The sequence below is a fragment of the Cyanistes caeruleus genome, chromosome 8, assembly GCF_971803275.1.
Source record: "Cyanistes caeruleus chromosome 8, bCyaCae1.hap1.1, whole genome shotgun sequence".
In the NCBI taxonomy this organism is placed as follows: Eukaryota; Metazoa; Chordata; class Aves; order Passeriformes; family Paridae; genus Cyanistes; species Cyanistes caeruleus.
This window is the reverse complement of record NC_141708.1, coordinates 7,791,360-7,813,912: the sequence shown is the minus strand read 5'-3', so window position 1 is coordinate 7,813,912 and position 22,553 is coordinate 7,791,360. Positions and strand designations below refer to the sequence as shown.

Here is a 22,553-nt window from a genome sequence, read left to right as displayed (position 1 = left end):
CCTACAAAGACTAACTGGCAATGGAAAGAACCATAATTTTTTGTTGTTATAAAAACTTGGCTTGTATTTTTCTGTTGTTTTGTTGGGGTTTTCTAAGGTAAAATGACACTTTTCATAGAGAGGTGTACACAATTTTTCAGTGTGTCTACCTGTACATTTTTTTAATCTCTAGACCCACAGAGGTAGATGATACCTGTTTTTAAGAGACTGGATTAGACAATGCAAAGAATAAAACAGAATAAAACATTTACTTCTTCCACCTCTAACCCCTGAAATCATATGGGCACCCCAAGGGTTTATTTATCTGTGTCCAAGCATAACAGAGAAAGCAACTGCCCACACTTGAGTTACCATGAAAGCTAAATATATCTTTTTGTACTTCTGCCTCTTCCCCCACATTTATCTAAGACTGTGGTATAAGAAAAGAGGAATGTTTACTAAACAAATGAAGAGTTGCATGCCTCTTGGATGCAAGGAGCATTCACTCTGTGTCCCCTCACCACCAAAACTGTGCTGAACGTGCTTTAGGTGTGTAGGAGCGAAGTGCCTTGGGTCTCACCTCGTTGCAGGCTGCAACATCTTGGCACCCTGTGCTGCACAGTCGTACCTGAACCAGGGAAAGGCAGCACACACCACAACAGGCACTGAACAGCCACCCCTCCTGTCTGCTGTGCAGGGACAGCAGCAGTGACAGGTGGCTGCAGGACAGAGCAGAACTTGTAGGTGTGCTCAGCCAGTAACACACAGATTGCACAAGGCTTCCTGAGGTTAAACAGCAAAGAAATCTGCCCTCAAAAGCACCCTGACACTGACAGGTTATCAGCTTTTCTTTCAAAGCATCAATTAGCAATACTCTGAACTCTTATGCCACCTGCCACTACAGAACTCTAAAACCTCTTTTCGCAGAACTCACCTCACAGCAACAGCATGCTGTCACCATCTTTAGCTAGAAGATGGGAAACTTCAAAAGACAGCAGTGAATTATCTCTTACAAAAATACACAGGGAGTCAGAGCTGGATAAAAGCCTGTTTAATTCGCCTGAGTTGTCCTCTGCTCCCTGTGCTCAGATATCCATTCCAGAGGAGCAGCACATGGGTACATGCACACACCGTTCAGCCAAGTAACAAAGTCCACTGTTCATAAAACACACCAGGCTGGGGAGGTGTTTAACTCTTAAATCAGTAAAAAAAAACAAAATGAAATAAAGAAATTGCTTTTCCTATCAGAAAGATCCCAATTTCTGTCCAACAGAAGTTCCTCAGCCTGATTTCCCTCTGTTAATCCAAGAACCAATGTCCTGTGGATGGCTTAACCTGTCATTTATCATTAGAGATTTACATAGCAGAGCAATAGTCCGGGACAAACCTTTGCCGTTTGCGGAGCTCTGATGTATTTCTAGTTCCATTTGTGCTCTCAGGCAGTATTGTTCCTGCACCTCAAAAGCTACAGCCTCGCAGAGAACAGATGGCAAGCTGGAGGAACAAGTGAGAGCCTTCAGAGGTGGCTCTGTGGCTGCACTCCTATTTCCTGGGCTGAACAGTATGAAAGGGAGTGGCCCAAGCAGAATAGGTGTGTCTGTGTTCCCAAACAGTTTAAAGGAAGAGTGAGTGTTTTCCTCTAGATATTATTCCATTACTATTCGAGACCTTGGTATGCTGTCTTTTAAACAATGACATGTCTTAATGTTCTGACCATCTCAAATCAGCTGATATTATTGATAACTTTCATACAAAAGGATCCTAACCAGCAGCCTTAAAGGTTGACTGCAACCAGAGATGATTTTGTCCTGAGACCATTTTCTGTCTATTTTACTCTGCATCTCACCTCCACTCCACTGCTGCTGTTTTATGGCTATACTGCACCTAAACAAAGGAGGAAGAGCCTGTGAAAGAAACACTTTTACCTATTTTCACACACACTTAGAACTGGGAAAACTGAAGTCCCAGGCATCTTCCCTCTGTTCCCACAACACCCCTCCCGGACAGAGGCAATTAGGCTGACTGTAAGTGCAGACTTCCAGGCATTTCCTTCTACGCAGTTGCACATAGCCAGAGACAAACTGTTCCTTGAGCAGCTGAATTAATGAATCTTTTTGTTCTGATTGATTTGCGTCCAACATCCTCAACACCCATCGGGTATGCCCTACCTCCTTGTAGCGTCCTCTTGGCAACACCATTTCCAAAATTACTTCCAGTTCCTTTCCATTTGTCTGTTTTCCCAGTTCCTTTCCATGTCCATTAAATCATCCACAGAACGCTTAAGCTGTCATCTTTAACTGCTCCAGATTCTTTCTGAATTTCTGCTCACACCTCCTGAGCTGCACATTCTCTTCTTTCCCTCTTTCTCCCCTGTACCCATACTAATGCTTAGTACCTTTCACTTCTGTTCCCCTGGAAAGAAGAGAGAGGGAAGACTGGAAGAGAGCTTGTTTAACCCTTGTCCTAGGAAATTTGACTGAAAAGCAGCCAAGCACAAGGTGTAGAAACTGACAACTTTTAACCTGAAGCCCTCTCCAGAACACACTTACTTTGCCCTGTACATTATGATAGACTGAAAGATGGTGCTGAAACAAAAATTCCATTTTATCATGGAGATTTCACTTCAGATGATAAAAAATTATCACATCTCCTCCAAACATGAATGAAAAGATACCAGAAACATATATAAACTTTTGGCTTCTTGGTTGGGAACTGCTAAATATGACCAAATTTTGGCCAAGTACTTTTACTCCCTCCTTCAAACACTAAATCCTGAATTTCTGGACTCCTGACTTCATTTTTCCCACAATGAATTGTCATCTTCTCAGCCAGCTTGTTAAAAATACAGTCATTCAGATGCACAGACAAATGTAAACATAGGCACAGAACCTGGTCTCTCTACCTTTATTCTCAGCCTGACATTGTTCTCCTGTGGTTTTATAAACTTTATTTGCTGCCAAATTAAGTGGAGTGCAGGACAGGGTGTTTACTCCATTTGGACTCTAACATGCCTGACTGAAAACGAACAGGTCATCAGAAACACTGCCTTCTTTCCATCCCCATTCTTCTTTTTAATAATCAAAGCACTCCACATTTTAATTACCATTACTAATCCTCTGACGTGGTAAGCAGATACAATTATTCTTGTTCTACAGACAAAAAATTAAACTACTATATTCCCAGGAAGTGTTGACCACTAGAATATATTTATTTGCTTTTATTGATTTATTTTTCTGCTCCTAGATACAACTGCATTGTTGTGTCTCTGTCCTAGATAAAATGGTGAAAAGGAGCTCCATGGGCCCAGAAAGAAGTTCTGTGCTCATTAGGAGACAAGTTCCTCAAGTTCACCAGTGTGGTTTCTTCTGTTAACTACATTTCTGTATTTCTTGTTTAGGTGAAGAAGTGAAGAAGGAAAATGAGTATGATTCAATACACATCTCCATTTTGTACAAGTCATCATGTTCTCAGTAGCTGAGTATTATTAGTACCTATAACATTAGACATCATGTTTGAGACAGGTATAAATATAAGTCATTATGCAGCTATTTATGCACAAAACATCACCTCTCTATTACATTTGATTACATATTCACCTTCATTTATGTCCAGATAACCAATCATACCTTGTAGCTTTGTACACCACGATCACTTCTCATTGCACAAGTTCTGAGTTCCATCTCAGGACCTTTTGTTTCCTAAAGCTGAAGGTCCAGTCTCCAGGAATTTCAGGGTATTTGACATCTGCCAGTGTGCTGCCATAAACACTGTATGTTGTTCTCATGAAAAAAAAAAGCCACATAAACCTTGCCAAGTGACAAGACTTGGAAATACTGCAGTCTATTATGCTCAGCAGAGAGATGTTTTTGTTGGCTATTAAAGCTCAGCTAAGACTTTCTGGCCATTAGTTCTCCAGCAATTTCATCGGATTTAGCTTATTCCATCCTACACAGTTCTCAGGCTTATTGTAATTCCTACAAAGTGATTGAGAATAATCAATCCCTGTGCTGCAAGGGATACACAGAACTGCACCACTGCCAGAAAAACAAAAAGACAACAGCATTCTCCACAACTCCATCACACAAACCAACAATCTGCCATTTCTTGAATTTAAAAGTTCATTGTACAATTTCTCTTTTTTTAATCAACCTTTTTTTTTCCCGGCAGTCTTTATATAACCCAAACAGAAGCTCCCACATTCATAAACTATGTACTATCAGAAAACCTACTAATCTAGAATGTTATCAGCCACTTCAGAAAACCATGGATCCATGAATCAGCACATTCCCATGGCATCTAGTGGGAGACAGGCAAGGCATCACAGGTTTTCCTTCAAGTTTCAAAATAACTTCTTCCTAGATGATGTTGGAGCATCTTAGCTCAGCCTGCTCCCTGGAAGATTTTATCACTGTTGAGATATTCTCAACAGGAAAACACTGGGCAAACTGAGTGATCCTTCCAGGACAACAAATCTCTGTGCCCAGCTCAGAAACTGAATCAAGGTCTCATGAATCCCAACCCAAAGGTCTAGCCATCACGCCTCCTGTGTAAAGAAAATTATTTATTTAAAAAAAAAAACAAACCCCAGAAGGAAAAACTAAAACAACTCGGAGACTTTGAAGGATACCAATAAGCTCTTAGCAAAGGAAATTAACTTACCCTGCTCCCTCATAGTTTATCTTATATGTTCTCACTTCAAGTGCCATATAATGGAAAAAGCTCCTACACAGTCCCTGTGGGTGCCACAGCCTTGTCACCAGAGCTGGTCCATAAGTGACAGTGCCACAACCAACACATCACAGGAGCAGAATTACAAACAGACTCTTCCTCACTATTTCAGCAAACAATTTCCCTCACCTCCCACTATAGGCTGACTCCCCTGATTGCTGGTAATTCTTCTCATTTAGTTTCCAAGGGTGATTACTACAGATTTTTTTTTCCCTGTTCTTTGAAATTATTACATTAGTGTCATTTTCTCTGCCTTGCAGAAGAAACAAATTTACAGCAACTTCCTCAGAGCTGGCACACAGCAATTATTTTCAAGTGTAACTGCTTAGAACAAGTATTATGCCATGTCTCCTGTGCTCCAGAAAAATGAAACTTTATAGGCACATGAAGTGTAGCCAAGCAAACACTCCTTTCTTGTGTGTTTCTAATTGCATCCTAATTATAGCATTTTACATGCATTTATGTACCTTTCATCCTAGGGTATCCCAGAGCATTTTGTAAACTGTCACATGGTTTTAAAAGGAGGCCTATATTAATCCAGAGCTACTCCTGCCAGACATCTCAGAACCCAGTGCAGCAGCCTGTAGATAAATTCATTATGAGAGAGATTTGGGCCAACGGCAGAATGCTGAATCTCTGTAGTTAGATAAAGACCCTCCTTCCCCCTTCAGACATCATTTGAAATTCTTGCATATCCATTTCATTTGATGGTCTCAATGTTTTAAAAGCATTAATTAACTTGTACAGTATTTTAATTAGTTAAGGCATAAACAAAGTTCTAAAACCTGCAATAGGAAGTGCCTAAGGGAAAAAGCTTTAGAACCAGGGTAAATACTCAGAGATCTTTCTAGATTCTCTCTCACATTGCAGCAAAATGCTGATTTAGCTTTAGACTACCTCCAGATCAGTGTTTAATAGCTACTAATGCACCTATTTTCCACATTTTTTTTCTAATTCCTTTTGGAATATGTCCCTGCTTTTTATTAATCTATACTCCGAAGTAGTGAGCTCCATCCTGTATTCCACTGCTGTATGAAGAAAAGCTTCCAAAAGAGCTTTTGTTTTGATTTGATTAGGTTGAGGCCAAAATACTTATATCCTCAGGAAAAAGAAGAAAAAAAATTCTCTATGTGCTTTTTCTGCACAAAGATTCTACAATATTTTATCATGTCTCTAAACACCTCTCAGTTTTACAGGTAAACAAACATAGCAGCTAATTTTTTCCAGCAAAATAATCTGAAACAAGGCTTCACATCTGCATGAATACAAGCTGTTTATTTTTAGATGCCTAATTTTAGGCAGCTCATTTTAAAAATTCCACCCATACAGACGCCAAGTTATTTTCCGAGGTCACACATTGAGGCAGCGACAGCCCTGATGAAAAAGCCCAGGCATCCTTGTCCTCACAATCATTATCAGAAGGCAAATAGAAGGGGTAAACTGCACACTCCCCAACATATCCACACAGGAAGGAAGGAGACTGAGTCAATTCTACTGGGATTTCAATCTATGCTTGCTAGAAATACAGATATTCCAGTTGGGATACACTGAGCTTTAAAGAGTTTCTAGACTAAAACGGCAGCCTCCCATTAAGATTCATTTTGAGATTTACTTAACAATTTGCTTTCCCTAAGCTAAGATAGGTGTTTGTAAAGCCACAAGAACATGTAACCTCCCTCTGCTTTTCCATGCTCCAAGGTATCATGGAAACTTGCTGATACTGATTGCTTTCCACTGACTTGGCTTTAATTCAGGCACCAGGCAACGGATCACAAATGGATAACATGAAGATAAAATATTTGGCAGACCATTGACTGTCATACGCTTTCTGTTGCCAAGAAACAAAACAGGATGTATTAGAATTATCTCATTAATTAACTTTTCTGTAATTCTATTTTTTTTTATTGGCCTCTTGTTGGTTAAGCAAATGGCTTTTCTTTCAGAAGGAAAGTGTGCTAAGCCTAAACAGGGATTTTTAATATATCAGAGGCTGACATTTAACAGATCTTTGCAATAAATAACTTTGGGCCAGATCCTCTGCTAGTTATAGTGGATTTTGCTTCCCGATACTAAAAAAAACCACAATCTTTTCTTTTTGAAAGAGATTAGGTTAGTGGAGAGATCAGTTTACATCAGCTGACAATCTGAATCCTAATTTTCTGTCATCTCTTCAACTTCAGTGAGTTACTAAATGATTTACTACAGGACTGAAATTGTGATTTGTTGTTCCATTAATTTCTTTTAAGAAGCTGAGTGCAGATTTTTTTCAGTGCTCCTAATTTTGATACAAGTTAGTTGCAACTGTGATCTTTGCAACTGTGATCCACTTGCCAACCAATTCTCCTGGAAATGAAAAATATCCAGATTCTGTCAGTGACAGAATAATGTTTACATCCTTAGGTTTTTTCCAAGGAGGACTCAGCCTTACAAGAAGCCAGCTAAGACCTAAGACCTGAAAGGCCTGGGGATTAATTCACAAGGAGTAACAGCTGTAATGATTGTCAGACAACAAAAAATTGGTCTTCATTACATTAAAATAAAGCCTATGTCTGTAAGCACTGCCCATGAAAAAAGCTTAGTGATGCTCCCACAGGTCTATTAACGTGTGAATGTTTGCTACAGCAAGTTAAGCCAGACCAGAAAAGCTGAAGACTACTTAGTGTACACCACTATGAGCACAACAGTATAGTTTTGAAAAAGCAGATGGTTTAAACAGTGCCTCCACTGTTATCTTTAATGTCAGTGAAAACTTTTCTTATGCCCTGAACAGAGTGAGGCAGGGCTCTGTTTATGCTCTGCAAAGAAATGCATAAAAACAGGGAAGTAAACCAAATTTTCTCTGGAAATCCTGCATGAAAATGTAGACGTTTCTAGCCCACAGCATAAACAGCAATAGGCAAAAGTCAATATTGCAAATGTTCCTCAGCCTGAACAAAAGCAGCATTATCCATGTCAGGATTTTTAGAACAACACATCAAACAAGACTCAGGAGCTCAGGAGCTCCTCAGGCTGTGACATGATACACCAGGACATGAGCAATGCTCAGTGTTATGGGTTCCTGAGACTGTGCCCATGCTCAGCAACTGGCGACCCACATGCCACGGTGGGAGTCTTTAAAATGGAAGTTTATTTAATTTAACAGTGTCTCTGTGACATCACATCCTTTGCAAGAATGAAAAGTGCTTGCTAATGTAATCTCTGAAAGGAAGAGTTCACTGTTCTTTTGTATAAGAAATTGAGGTGTGGGACTGAGAGGAAAAGTATCATCCCAGAGGGAAGGAATGGATGCAACTTCCCAGTGTATCACATCTGGCTGTCAGCAATCACACCTCTAACACTCTTCTCCCGAGTAACAGACAACAGGACAAGAGGAAATGGCCTTAAGTTGTGCCAGGGGAGGTTTGAATTGGATGTAAGAAAAAGGTTCCCCACTGGCAGGGCTGTCAAGCACCAGAATGCTGCTCAGGGAAGGGTGGAGTCACTGACCCTGGAGGTATTTAACATCTCTGTGGATGTGGACATGGTTTGGTGGTGGATGTGCCAGCGCTGGGTTAACAGCTGGACATGATGATCTTAAAAGTCCTTTCCAACCTAAATGTCCCCGTGATTGTATGTAATGTTTAAAAGTTCCATGGGAAAGCTGGTGTAGGGATTAACTTTCCTTTAGCTCCTATGCTAAATTTATTTATGGGATGCTCATAAGCTTCTCTTGTCACAACTTCATCCGTTATTGAAAATAGTTCTTTTTTCTCCCTTCACCTGCATCATGCACTTTTTGATGCATGTCCTAATGAGAAATGAGGTACTTTTCTCTTTGACTGAACTGAAGCAACACATCCCTGTTTAGGGACCTACCCAGCACCATCCTGTCATCAAACAAGGCATCAGCATTCTTCTCTGTCATTCACACCCCAGTAAACTCCAACTGTATGGAAAAATCCTTCTCAGTCCCCAAGCACACAAAGGTCCCTTTCTAGGTAAAACTGAATTTCAACCAATTTGTAGAATCCACAAGACAGTTTTTGTTTGGTTTAAGTGCAGATGCACCTGATGGGAATATTAAAATGAGAACAAATGAACAGTGTAGCCAAAAAAAAAAAGAAGTTGTCTTTTCAATAACTTAGAATTGCTAAGACAAGTCACAAATATATCTAAAGACCAAGGCTCAAAAATCTGCTAGAAGGGAAATATCTCAGTTACAGGTTTCTATAGTCCTGCATTTGCTTTAAGTATTAAGCACTGTTGATAGATAAGAGTATTGGAAGAATTCAAATAATGCTTTATAACTTTTTTTTTCTTTGCTGCAAGGCAATTTTTATCTCAGCCTGTTTGATTGTATTAAAAATTCTGTCATTAAATTTTTATCACCTCTGGTATTTCTACATATGAGATGTGACGCTAGACTAAGGAATTTCTTCCTTATCGTTGGGATTAAAGTAAGGTGATACAGAAACCTAAACAAAAGGAGTTTTTTAAAACCATAAATTTAACATGTCTCATTAACAGGCTCAATGGGAATATCAGGATGTTAACCAGTAGTGAATTTGAGTAGATATTGGTGGGGGGTGGTGGTGTTTGCTTGTTTTGGTTATTTTTCTTATTTTGCTATGGTAAGCTGAGAAAACTGAAAGTGTTAACGTAGCAGACATCAGGAGCATCTGCACTCAGTTATTTAACAAATATGCAGTAAAGGAAGTTAAACAATCTGAAATACGCAGGACTAAAATCATAGCAGGATTAAAATTGATAGAGGTTGTTAAGGCAGAAGAAAGGAAGATTTATTCTTCTTTTAATTCACATTCTCATGCTTTTATTCCTGCATGTTTTCTTTAGAAGTAGGGCAATGGCAGTTGCTTCCAGTTAAAACACACAAGGGACACCTCACAGAATCAGTGGTTCTATTTATTTATTTATCACCTGTGTTTCAAAGGACAGAAAATGAGAACCATGTCCACTGTTACCTGCCATATCTAAGTGGCAGTTCTACATTGCTATTTCTGTTACTCAAGTGCTCCATGCATTATAAACCACACACTTGGAGCACAGAGGCCTCATCTGAGTACAACTCCTTATTTCATTCTGCCCAAATTTTCTGCTACAGCAAGCAGAAATTTGTCAAGGATTTACACATGGGACAAAGAGACCAAAAATATTGAAATTCACATGGACCATCACTCATTTGTCAGGTCACTCACCACAGTTTAACAAAGAGAACAAAGTTTAAAAGGAAGAGCCCTCACAAGCAAGAGCAATGCTTGGGGGATGGAGAAGGAGATCATTGCTTATGTGAATGCTGCAACTCCTCTTACGTCAGATCCTGCTCATGCCTAGTGCTTGCTTTTACAGGCAGCCCACTGATAGCCTCACTGTCACCTAAGATATGAGTAAGGATGATAAGATTTCAGCCTAAAAAAGTCCAGCCTGTGCCTATTGAGTGCAGACCACAGTGTACAGGTCGAATTGCTGAAGGGCAGGAGCCTCTACATTCAGCAGTCTACTGCCATCAGACTCCCAGAGCCTTAAGAGAGAATCACAGGGCAAATCCAGCTGGGAGGGACCTCTGGAAGTCTCCAGCTCAAGCTTCTGACCAAAGCAGGGCTAGCTCCAAAATCTGATCAGGTTGCTCAGGGCCTTTTTCCATCAATATCTAAAAATCTCCAGAGACTGCACAGCTTTTCTGGTCATCTTATCGAGGGTTTGGACACATGCATTGTGAAAAAAGATTTCCCTCAATTTAGTCGGAATTTCTCTTGGTGCACTTTGTGACTGGTGTTTTCTGCCCTGCACCAAGGAGAGTGTGGGAAGTGGTTTATTCAGAAAGCATGGATCTACCCAGGTAGCTGAAACCATCGATTTTACCTGCCCATAGTATTCTCTTCCCCAGGCCTACACAAAGCCAGTGCCTTCAGCTTTTCCCTGTAGGTGCCAAGCTCCAGATCCCTAATCAGCACTCTGCGGCAGTTGCTCACTTGTCAGCATCTTTTTTTGCACAGGAGGGTGAGTGGAAAACTGGAAAAAAATTGGAAACTATTCCAGAGGAAGCCCTCAGTGCTGAACATAGAGGAGCAATCACTTTCCCTATCTGCCAGCTATATTCTGCCAATTCTTGTAAATCTTACTCTACTCTGCAGCAAGCTTTCAGAGTCACCAGGACACACTGCTGACTCATGTTCTGGCCCCTCAGGACCTGCCAGTCTTTTTCTGCAGAGGTGCCACCTGGCCAGCAGCTCCCAGAATGGCAAGCCCATCCAATGTGCAAGACTCACTGTCTTTGCCATCACATAGTCCTTGCTGGCGCATTCTTCCAGATTGCTTCAGTCCCTCTGAATGGCAGCCCTGTTCTCCCTGCAGTGCCCTTTTTCTCCCAACCTGATGTCACATGTTAACGTGCTAAGGGGACACTCTGCCCCACCACGAGGTCACTGATGAAGATGTTGGACAGAGCAGCTCCAGCATCAAGCCCTAAGGTACACTGCTTGGCACAGGCTGTTAGCTGGACCCTGATACTTCAAGCCTCAAGGTCTAGCCAGTTTCCCACAAGCTTTGTAGTCCACCCATTCGGTCTGTAATCCCCAGTCTGACTACAGTTATGCCATGTGAAATCAATTTCTTTGTGCAGTGGCTGGGAGAATAGCGAGCACACTTCTCAAAGCTGCACCCCTGCTACACACCAAAGTCCAGACAGAAATGGAAACAATCAATGCTTGTGTCAGCAGCTGGGAATTCCTCACTTTCCCCTGTATTACTACAATAACTTATTCACTCTGTCCATCTTTATCCTATTATATTCACAGAAGGGATACCAGCAAGGCCTTTTAACACCTCGTTCTCCTGTTTTTAATTAATCTGCTCTCCTGCAAAGAACAGAAGCAGCTAAGATGGGGTCTGTTTCTTCTATTTAAAGAATGGGCTGTTACAGTTAGCCATCCACCCCAGATGAATCAGAAAACAATTCTAGCCTTCAGCCTATGAGAACCTTTGGAACAATTTTAAGAATAAAAATTAATACAAGCAAATGAAATTAAGATGGCATTTAACTGAGCATTTAGTCGGCAGTTTATGCACACTGGTGACACCCACACACCAATTCTACTAATTTTTATCATGAGTTTTACATTCACTCCATGACAAATCGAAAGTGAAAAAAAAAAACAACCCACCCAACAAATAGCTGGCCTTTTAGCAGGCTGTTTATGTGCACTAAAACTGCACTCAAGGTCAGCTGTGCTGCCAAAGCAGGCAGCTCAAAACAAATTCACCTGGTGTACCTGACTGCCATCAGCAATGGGAAAGGCTGAATAACACATTCCTTAAAGACACCTGCAATGGAAACATAAATCCTTTGTTCCACTCTGAGCAACTGTGCTTTTTATTAGACACCTTTATATGGATCACATATTCTTGGAAGCTCAGTTTCCAGATAATTTTATTACAGTGTCACTAATTTTTCCAGCTCGGAATTATTTTCAGCTTCAGATCAAATGCTATTTTTAAACTTAAACCCTGGCAAGAAAATTACCTTGGTGGTGTCTGGACTAAATTTATGATTGGTATTATTTTTTCATCAATCTAAAATACTAAAATAATAAGGAACTACTGTGTTATCCACCAATGAAAAAAACCCAAAACCTAAAGAAACTAAAAATCTTAAATGCTATACAGTCTTAGACTCCACATTTAAGAGAGATCATTTTGTATCAAAGATCTGAGACTTTATTTTCCTCCTCTCTAGGCCACCCATAACTCATTCCAAGAGGAACCAGAACATGTTATAGAACTGTCTTTTAAAATCTCCCTCTGGACATACCAAATCTGGACATCTCTATCTGGACATATCAAATCCTCCCCCACCTTTTTTTTTAGTCATCTGTCCCAGCAAAAATAGACATACTCTTCACTAGGATGATAAATTAATTTGCAAAGCAGAAATTCCTGGAATTCTATAATGAAATTCCCATTTTCCAAAAAGTCACATTTAGAAAATTTGAAAGTACAAATAGCTTCCAAACTAAACTAATGAGCTGAGTCATCACAGAAGTCATTCTTACTGTTCTTCAATTATAAACATATAAGAAAACCAAAAATCTAATCCTGGAAATAATCAGCAGTACTCCCAGCCCAATATGCATTTTACACTGTCAGAAATTAAAAACCCTGCTCTTCTATGCAAATTATGTTACTTTTGGGTAAAGATACATCAAAATCAGGAGAAAAAATAGCCTAAGAGTTTCTATCCCAATGAAGTTGTTTAAAAAATAAAAAACTTCTAGCATATAATGCAATTAAAGCAGATGATAAACCCTGACTCTCTAGAAGGCACTGCTTCCTACTCAATTCTGCCATACCAGAGCACATGCTCCTTTCCAACACAAACACACACACCCAAATGTGAAGGCATCTTCTCATAAATTTAAATAGACATTATGAATAAAACTACTGTAAGGCAAGCTGACAGGAGACAAGTTGGGAATACCTTGGAAATATTTTAAACAGCTCCAGTGCCTTGGAGAGGTAATTAACTGTCCTGTCCTAGAACTAAATAATACAGGAGCTAAAATGCATATTTCAGAGCTGCCTGCAGTGAAACTCCTATTTGCAGCTCAGAATAAAGAAGTTCTATTTAAGGAAAAATCTACTTGAGGGGAGGATGGCTCCAAATCCTTCCTTAATTGAATTCTCACTTAAACTTCTTGTGTAAGTCCCATTACCCACTGGAGCAGTAAGGTCCCAGCAGACAAATATGCCCAGGCTGACAAACAAACTGGCATTGTTGCCTGTCCAAGTGACCTCCAGGGTATGGCCCTGGTGTCCCACAGGGGTTAGGACACAGCACTGCTCTCCCCGATGGTGCTGTCTATTCCAGAACAGGGGACAAACACCTCTGCCTTTTGAACACGTGAGGGAAGATCTGTGTGTCCTCACAACAGTATGACAGCCACCTCCAGAAGCCCTGCCGTGCTCCAGGAGAACTTTGGGAAGCGAGAAGAGCAGGCCAGGCTGGGACACTGCTGGCACAGGGCAGCTGCTGCTGGCCAGCACAGCCGGGCACCGCGGGCACAGAGACAGCTCCACAGCCTGCCCCGACTGCAGCTCCTGGACAGCATCCACACACAGCTCTGCAGGGGCTCAGCTCTCAGCCTGCTGCAGCTATGGCTTCACAAACAAGGCATCAGCTATCAGAGCAGCTCTTCAGTTGTGACCCTAATGTGCCCTTGCAGCAGATCTCCCATCTCTCAGATCTGTGGCAGTGCTATTGTGGAAACAATCGATTCAATAGCAAGGGACTAAGACTCTTGGGAAGTCAATGCACTTAGCAACAGACAGGACCGAAAATAATAAAATCACCTCTGCATATTCCTCACAACTACCCCATAAAAGCAGAGGCCTTTTCCAGGTGGCTCCAAGTATAAAAGATCTCTTGTGTTGCCAAATTAGTGCTCATGACCAGCACAAACCTTTAAAAAAACCCTATGACAGGGTCCTGAATTTGAAGAGATGTTCAAACATCTCTCTTCAACCAGCAGAGAAAGGAGCCTTTCAGAATACTGTCAATTTTTCCATGTGGCAGAGTGGCACAGGCACAACATAAGAGTGATCTTCAAGCTGTAATTTAGAGAGTGAACATAACAAGTAGCTCAGAGCAGTTCCCATGCACCCGTCCTTTCCTCCTTTTTTTTTTACAGCCTTCCTGAATTTAGAAGGGAGATACAGCTTTTTTAAAACAATATTGGCTGAGTCACTAATAAGAACAACAGCAACAACAAAAAATTACACGCTGGGACTAACTGGCAAGATGTGGCAGTACAGGAGGCCCGGAAGGCACAGAGCCAGACAGCTGGAGCTCACTGGCCAGGTGGTGCATTCATTCCTTGGGGAACCTGGCATTAGTCTCACCCAGCAGCTGAACCACAGAATAATCCTGGCTTAAGTGTTGGAAAAAGTGTTTAAAGTCTTGCTCTCTCAGCTGTGGGTGAAGGTGGCGAACATCAGAGCTAGGGTAAAGCAAATGTAAATAACTGCACTGGGAGTAGGAGGTAGGTAAAATGTACCAGATTTAGAATGAGTCCTTAGTTGTGATGAAGGCTTGAGGCAATGGTTTCCCACAGAGGAGAAACTTGGACACTGGGGACATGGCCCACTGGGATACTGCCATGGAACCCTCTTTGCAATTACCTGCTGTGGCACTGAGGATGTAGACAGGCAGAATTATTTTTGAATGCTGGCAGTCTTTACACACAGACTTTAATGGGTTTTCTGCCTGCAGACATTTCAGAAAATTAATTCAAATTAACTTCTGAAATAGATTACAGAAACTATTTCAAAGCTTTTTGTGGACACTTTCACTCATAAGTAAGAGTGACCTTTATCAATTTCAGTTAGCTTGTTACAAGAATAAATTAAGATCAATCAGAGCCCCTTTAACTCTGAATTCACTTCTTTATTTAATTTGGATTAATTGTTCCTATGTCCATCAGACCATGTCAAACTATGAGAAGAGATGGAAATTAAAAGAAACAAAGATTCCTGCAATATTTTCCTGGTCATTACCCTAAGACCCCTGTAACCTAACACATTCTCACGTAAGGTTGTTACATTCTTGCTTCTAACACCAAAAAAACTGTGGCTGTAAAACTCACTGTTTTGCATAAAGGGAACATATCCCAGTAATATCTGAAAGCAATACAGAGACACTGGATTGTCTGGACCACTTGCATTGTTTCACTCATATATTTTAGCTTCTTCTCCAGGGCTGTAACATCTGCAAAAGTTCTGAGCACATTTAGCTCACCCAGAAGGCCTCAGACCAATGACAGGAATAGTGAACAACTGATAAATCTGTCATATTTAAAATTCTTTTGTCATCCCACTGCGCTATTCCCTAAATCCCATTACCAGAGAACTGGTTTTGTACTGCTGACAACACTGATGCACATGGGACGGCACAGCCAGGTACCAGCTGCAATTACAGCATTACAGAAAACTGCAGTATTTCCCACAAATATTTGGCAGCACAAGCCTTGTGTACTCCAGAAAGGCAACCCTTGGAATAGCTAGGGGCAGCCTTTCTCCAGCCCCAGTCCCCTGGAAAGGTTAGGTCATGGCTGGAGGTCAGTGAGGGACAAGGAACACAAGGTGTCAGGAACGACAGGGTCCCATTGCCTCACATCAGAAAAAGCAGCAGAAGCAAATGACGCATCTGTCGGGCCTCGCTCCAAAGGCAATCACAGTGGAATGCTCTGGATGCTGCCAACTGTGATCTGAGCTGCACTCGACAGCCCTCAGCTTCTCCTCAAGTGCAGACTATGTACAGAGACTACTGAAGGAGCTCAAAGCAATGAACCAAAACACCCTGCATTCTACACAAGTCCTCGGAGCTGGAAATAGGCTCAAGGATCTGGTAGCAGTCGCTGAGCACTGAGGCTTTTCCGTATAACCAAGGTTGCCAGCTGCCTCACTTGTGGACAGGAATAACTTGTTTTGACAGATTTACTGCTCTTGCCATTTCCCCCCAAACCTTTAATGAAGTTGTTATGAACCATTTCCTTCAAACACCCTTTCACGAGTTGACAATGCAAGGAAGTTACATTTGCAGAGTGGAACAAAGTCAAACAGACAGATGGGAGGCAAAACAAGCTGAGAAGAAACTCACGCTGCTTGCCAAGCATCTTCCTAATATTTTCCACAACAAGCTGTAAGTAGTATTCCCCACTTTCTCAAATGTCACATTTTCCCTAAGACCACGATTTTTAAGCCACCTTCTACTCTCTTACAGCATTACTAAAAGAACAGAATTAGTCAGATAACCTTTTTGCCTAATTGGAGGAGTAGCTTTGTTATATGTGGCAATAATCTGTATTTATCATTCATGTACCTAAAGTGATGAGCAGTGGAGGAACTGAGCAGCATCCCACTGCTCCAGCCAGTGCAACATTGACTTCCTAAGGAAAATCAGCCCAGTGCCTGTGTGTTAACTGAAGGCTTCAGCAGCTACTTTGAAATTCAGATGAGTGTAAACCTTTGGGACTCCAGAGACTGAGCTGTACTGTCAGTGAAACCTGAAACAGCACAAACCAAGGCGAGTTTGTCCTTGTGTTGCCAACAATTTCAGTTACTATGGATTTGCAGTATGTGTGCACAAGGAGGGTGTGTGACAGCAGGGGGTTACCATGATTCTCTCTCCTTGTCTTTAGCATTGCTCACTGGGTGTTGCTGTAAAAGTGCCAACATCACCAGCACACAGCTATGAGCAGAAAGGCAGCAGGAGCCAAGCAGGGAAGAGCAAGAAGGAGGCGGTAACGAAACGCCTGCAGTGGCATCCAAGATGTCTGAGCTCAAATCTGTGTCAGAATTCTTCAGGAATCTTGGGCACACCATGATAAAATGTTAAAATGAATGTGCACTGGAAAACAATGGTTGTTTCTACTTGCCTTATCTCTAACACTGAGACTGACAAAAACCTACAAATACTTAAAGTCCTTTCCCACCTTTAATTGTACGTTTCCTGAAAGTTCTTATGTAACACTTGTGCAGGAGACAAAAGAGAACCAGACCAGACTTTATGCTGCCTTACAGAATGTGCACCAGCCATCCACTCTGTCCTCTGAATTATACATGTAGCACCATTTGTCCCAAAGAATTCAAAGAACTGTACAACCTTTAGTGCACTATGAAGTAGGCTGACACAAAGTCCTGGTACACAGAACTCCCGCTTCGGTAGCAGGAGGGGTTTTGCATTCAGAGGACCTGTTGGATAGGACTTGCCAATGCAGTGTTGCTTGGGGGTAAATCCAGACCCTGAGAGCACAGCAGATTGTCTGAAACCTGTGAACTTCATCCTGTGATTAAAATAATTACTTTAAACTGTGAACAGCTTTTTCGCGTTGTTTTACTCTCCATCTACATTTTGTAATAGAATGAAAAGAGATGCAGTATTACAGAAACTTGTGGGTACCCTATGCTCTTTGACTCTATTGCAGGGAGTAAAAGCAGAGATGAAGAGATGTGAGAACAAAGGCAACCTGTACTTTGCTGAGAGTTCTACTTGCAAGTCCACAGCTCGATAAAGACAGGCTCAAGGAAGGCAGCCTTGTGTGGGATGACTTCTATCAGTAAAATGGTAACAAAACAACAGGAAACAAACTGCAGAATAGAGTTTGTATAAGCAAACTGTAACACTCAAGACTAGATGCTGTCTATTACATGGGATACAACTTCTTGCAACACTGAGACAAGAACTGGAAAGCACCAGAATTAAGTAACCAGACCCTATTACCTGTGTTGAAAAACTTACTGATACATCTAAAAATACAGCAAGCAGTTAAATGTGGATGAGGAAAACAAATAACAACTACAACATTAAAATTTGATCGCAGATCTCTGAAATGGTTTCAGGAACTTCAACGCAATCAGAATCTTGATTTCACAAGGTATCAACCAGCACCTTCACAAGCAGCTCACTGCTACACTGCACGGTATAATTGACAAATATCCAGTGTCAATATCATTGATAGGCCAAGAATCTGTCGTGCTCCTTCTCACAGAAATTCCCTGATGAGAGCTAAAAACAAAAAGCTCAAACTGACATGTTCTGTGTAATACTGTAATGGAATGAATTTTCTCTCTTCCGTTCCCTATCACATCTGTTTATTCCTGTACATAAGTGTGTGTTTCTACATTGTCACTGGGCAGGCAAACACTTGTTACAAGTGCTGCCTCCAGACTGACTGGCTTTGGTACGCCAGGACTTCGCAATAACTTTCTCCTCTTGAAAAGACTAAACAAGGAAGGAAAGAAGCAAGAAGGGGAACATAAAATGCTATTTATCACGGTGGGGCCTCAAGAGAAAACAGTAAGTTTTCTTTTAGTCTGTTGCATCAGTAATTTGTGAGAAGTCTCAGTCTCTAAAAGCTCTCCTAAGCACTGCTGTTATTGCCAGTTCCGAAGTCAAACTCATTTGTACCTATTGCCTTCGCTGGAAAAAAAAGAGGTGGTGGAGTTCATCTGCATTAAGGAAAATACATGTGATAGTGCTCCTCCTTTCACCTTATCAGCAGTCAGCAAGTGTTCAGGTAAAGCTGATAAGGAACACTGCTCAAAGGTACAGATTCATCTTAGGATATTTCTGAAAGACAGTTTCAGTTGAATAGAGATTATTTATTCAGATAAAAGAAGACTGACAGGTCTGGATACATAGTCCATGCTTTTTTAAAGCATTTGGTTTAAACTACTTTTTCTGTAAATTAATCTTTATACAGGACTGGATGAGAAGTGTGCCTAGAAAGCACACCAAATAAAACCCCATATTCACATTTCTGAGGCTGTTCCTGATACTGCTCAAAACAGACAATGCAGAGTGGTAAAGGAACAAGACAGGAGTGGCAACAGAAATGGAAAACAGAATTACAAATTACAAATAACTGAATCTCTTACTTTATCTGATTAAAGGTGGTCTCTGTGCAACCTCTCAAAAATTAAGTTCTATCTAAAATTCGCACCCAAAAAACTATAGTACTTGAATTTACTTGGTACCCTAAAAAATTAGCCAAGTATTTTTCAAAGTCTTTTCTTAAGGAACAGAAAAGATCTATCCTCACCATTCCATTCCTGTTAAACCAGCACTCAAGATAAAATCTTCACACATGGACAGAAAAATAATTTGAGAGCATTTACTTAAGCATTTTAGTACTCCACCTTTTTCATTTGTAAAATGACACTCTATTCCCTTACAATTTCATATGGCACTGTCACTGAAGAATCCAATTACCAGAGTACCCAAATTTGTTTAAACCAGCTTTCAGCAGTAAAATCTAAATTCCAAAAAAATACCCTAAATCTTTGGAGAAAAGAGACACAGGCTTATCCATATTGTCCCAGCCCCATGCTGTATTATTGTACACATATCCGAGCCACACACTTGATGGCAGCTACATGCTTCAGTAGCAATGGATTAAGACAAGTTGCATTTCTTCTAATTAAAAGACATCATTTTTAAAATGAGAGAGAAGTCAGAGTCATCAACAATGGCAATTCAGTGGTTCTGAATTGAAGAAAAGTGATGCTAACATACATCTAATCCTCCTCCCTGTTGCAGGCATCCTGGGAACTCTGTGGGGGAACAGCAGGGGAATTGTAACAGCAGAAAGTAAAGTTTTATAAATCTGGCATTAAACTTGTACATCTTCACTCATCAGGTGAATTTTCTGGACAAGATAAAATAACATTAGGCACTACACACACAAAGTCTCATAAGGAATATCTGCCCAATTTAACCAGAACAGCCAAGAGCAGGGGAATATTCCTAAATCCTTCTGGTTTTCTGTTCCTTAGCTGACCTCACCAATTTGCCTTTTCTCCTGTACAAATTCTAAAGTTTTACCTTGGCTTCTTCTGTCACTTTTTAAAACTTAATTGTATGGCAAAATGCTGATGTCTGCTCTTTCTGTTTGATTTTTAAATGGCAGAAACACTTTATAGCTTTCAAATCAAAAAGATAATTATTAAACACATAATTTTTGTAAATCTCAGGCTTTTGAACTTTCAAAATGGAAAGAGATTTGCCACAGTAAACCTTTAAAAAAAAATACTGCATGAAGATTATTCTCTTTTAAATAAGCAAATGTGGTCTTTAGCTGCATAGGATATGGCGTCAACACTGCAAAAAATCCAGAAAAGTCTAGGCCTCTTTTATGTATCACTTTGATGATTACTTAGAAGCATAAAATAAAGAGGGCATAAGAAATGCAAGGTTTAAAACAAAAAATACTTTCAAAAGATAAAATATCTTTCTAATGTCAGTCTCCACTACCACCTACCCATGCAGCTTCTGTACAGTCTGCCTTTTGCCAAATTCCTTCTATAACTAGTAAAGGAAATGCTATTCATTTGCATGCAGCTGCAAAAATAAAGAAGGTAAGCTTCTTACACTCATTTGAATATGAAATATAACACAATGGCTTAAGAAAAAAGAATCTTGATATATTTAAAAACAGGAACACATAAGGTATTATAGATTACCTAATGTGTTGCATATTTTAGACAACTGCAGCAACTTGTAATGAGGCGTGTCTACCATGGTCCCAGGTCTCATGAAGCTTCTACTCTGCTGCAGAGTGAGCAAAAGACTGCCATGAGAAGAAACAGATGTAAATGGCAGATGTAATGTTTATACTCTTCCACTCCAATGAATCCCAGAGAGCACTGAAAACTTCACTAATTATTTGTAAAGAGTCCCAAATCTTACAAATATTTTGCTAGCAGTGAAGTCATCTTTTGGCAAAGATGCTACTGCTACTACAGGCAGCTCTCCCTGGGCTAGGACAGTATGGCAAGCTCACTGTACTTACAGTTTCTGTATAAGTAAATGAAACAAACAAACAAAAAATCAACCAGAACACTGGACAGTGTTTAGGGAAGAGGATTGAAAAGAATATATAAATAGTTCTGCATCAGAAATAGTCCAGAAAAGAACACTCTTCTCCCTTTTATCAGACAAAGGTCAGTAAGAGGTTATGGAAAATAACCACAAAAAAAGCTCACTTTACCTGTAATTTGAGGCCCTGAGATAAATAGTAATAAATGGTAGTAAAAGAATAATAGTATTAATTAAATTAAATTGTAGTAATTAAAATTACTTTGAAAATCAAAGGTAAGCCAACATTGTTGACATTGCTGCCCATTCATTTCACTTCTTGTATTGGCAATATCAATTATTTGATGCAGATATATGTAGAGATCAGTAGCTAAAGCAGGTTTCCAAAATAGTTTCACACAAGAGAATTCCATGAAGGTTTAACCTCTAGAAGAACATATAAGTAAATTAAATACACTTTGCATTTTCCTCTTCTCTGCTCACAGTTCATCTTCATGACATTTGGAAGCTTCCAAACCCTACATGGAAAACTTTTAAATGCTACTAAAAGAACGCAGACGATACAAGTTAAAGGTCCCACATGGCCCAGAACACACTTTCTCCACGGCACTGAAACAGAAATGAGAGACAGGAGGGGACTGAAGAATTCTCCAACTGCCAAGACACTTCAGACCTCCAGCCAGTGCCCTGTGCATCCCATTTCTGGGCATTTTCTGGACCGTCGCTCTGGCAGCCCGTGCAGCGCTGTACGCGGCAGTCACAGCACACCCGGCCCCTCAGGGCCTCGTGCCAGGGATGCCACTCTCATGTCCACCCACACATGCACACATCCACGACATGTCTGTGCTCTGCAAACACAACTGCCTTTCCCACAGGCTGAGGGTGAATGCACTTGGAAGGTGGCAATAAGATTAATGCTGCTATTATTTTGGAATATCCCAAAAACACTGACTGAGCAATGTGTTCTAGAGGTGATTAACATGCTCGCCACCACCTGCTTTTACTACAGGGTTTGTTTTTTTACAATACTTCCACAAAATATAGTTTATTTTAGTGAATTTAGGTGGTTGGCAAATGAGAGGATTATAGGATGCCTACCAGTGAACTGGCATTATGTTCAAAATGCACACCTGTGAAAAGTATAAGATATCTTAAAAGAATTGTTATAAGGCAAAAATTGTGTAAGTGACATTTCCAAACCATATACACCAATTTGGTCTTGGGGGAACAATAAAAGAAGAAAAAAGTTGGTTCATAAATGTAAATGTACTATACAAATACATACACATAGCCTTTCTTTTACAGTAATCTTACTGGATTTTACAGCAAGTTCTTACAATGAAAAGGAAAACCACCAGCTTTATGAAGAAAAGCAAGAGATGTACAGAATTTTTCAGACCAAAAAAATACTGCATTGATGTTAATATTCTCTAGTGATAATGCTTTTAATTTTTAATAGGACAACAAAAGTTTTTGT

At 40.4% G+C, this 22,553-nt stretch overlaps 1 protein-coding gene across 8 annotated transcripts in view; it reads right to left on the bottom strand.

Moving 5' to 3' along the window:
* The window catches only part of ABLIM1 (actin binding LIM protein 1), a 186,331-nt gene that overhangs the window by 136,246 nt on the left and 27,532 nt on the right, over window positions 1-22,553 (bottom strand). For 3 of the 8 annotated variants that reach the window (XM_086899322.1, XM_086899332.1, XM_086899340.1), the window contains exon 1: window positions 1,367-1,538. The exons of the other annotated variants lie outside the window; for them this stretch is intronic. In XM_086899322.1, the coding sequence (XP_086755448.1) occupies window positions 1,367-1,406 (40 nt within the window). In that variant the 5' untranslated portion in view covers window positions 1,407-1,538. Of the gene's footprint in view, window positions 1-1,366; window positions 1,539-22,553 lie in introns of those variants that run through there. 8 annotated transcript variants of the gene reach the window in all.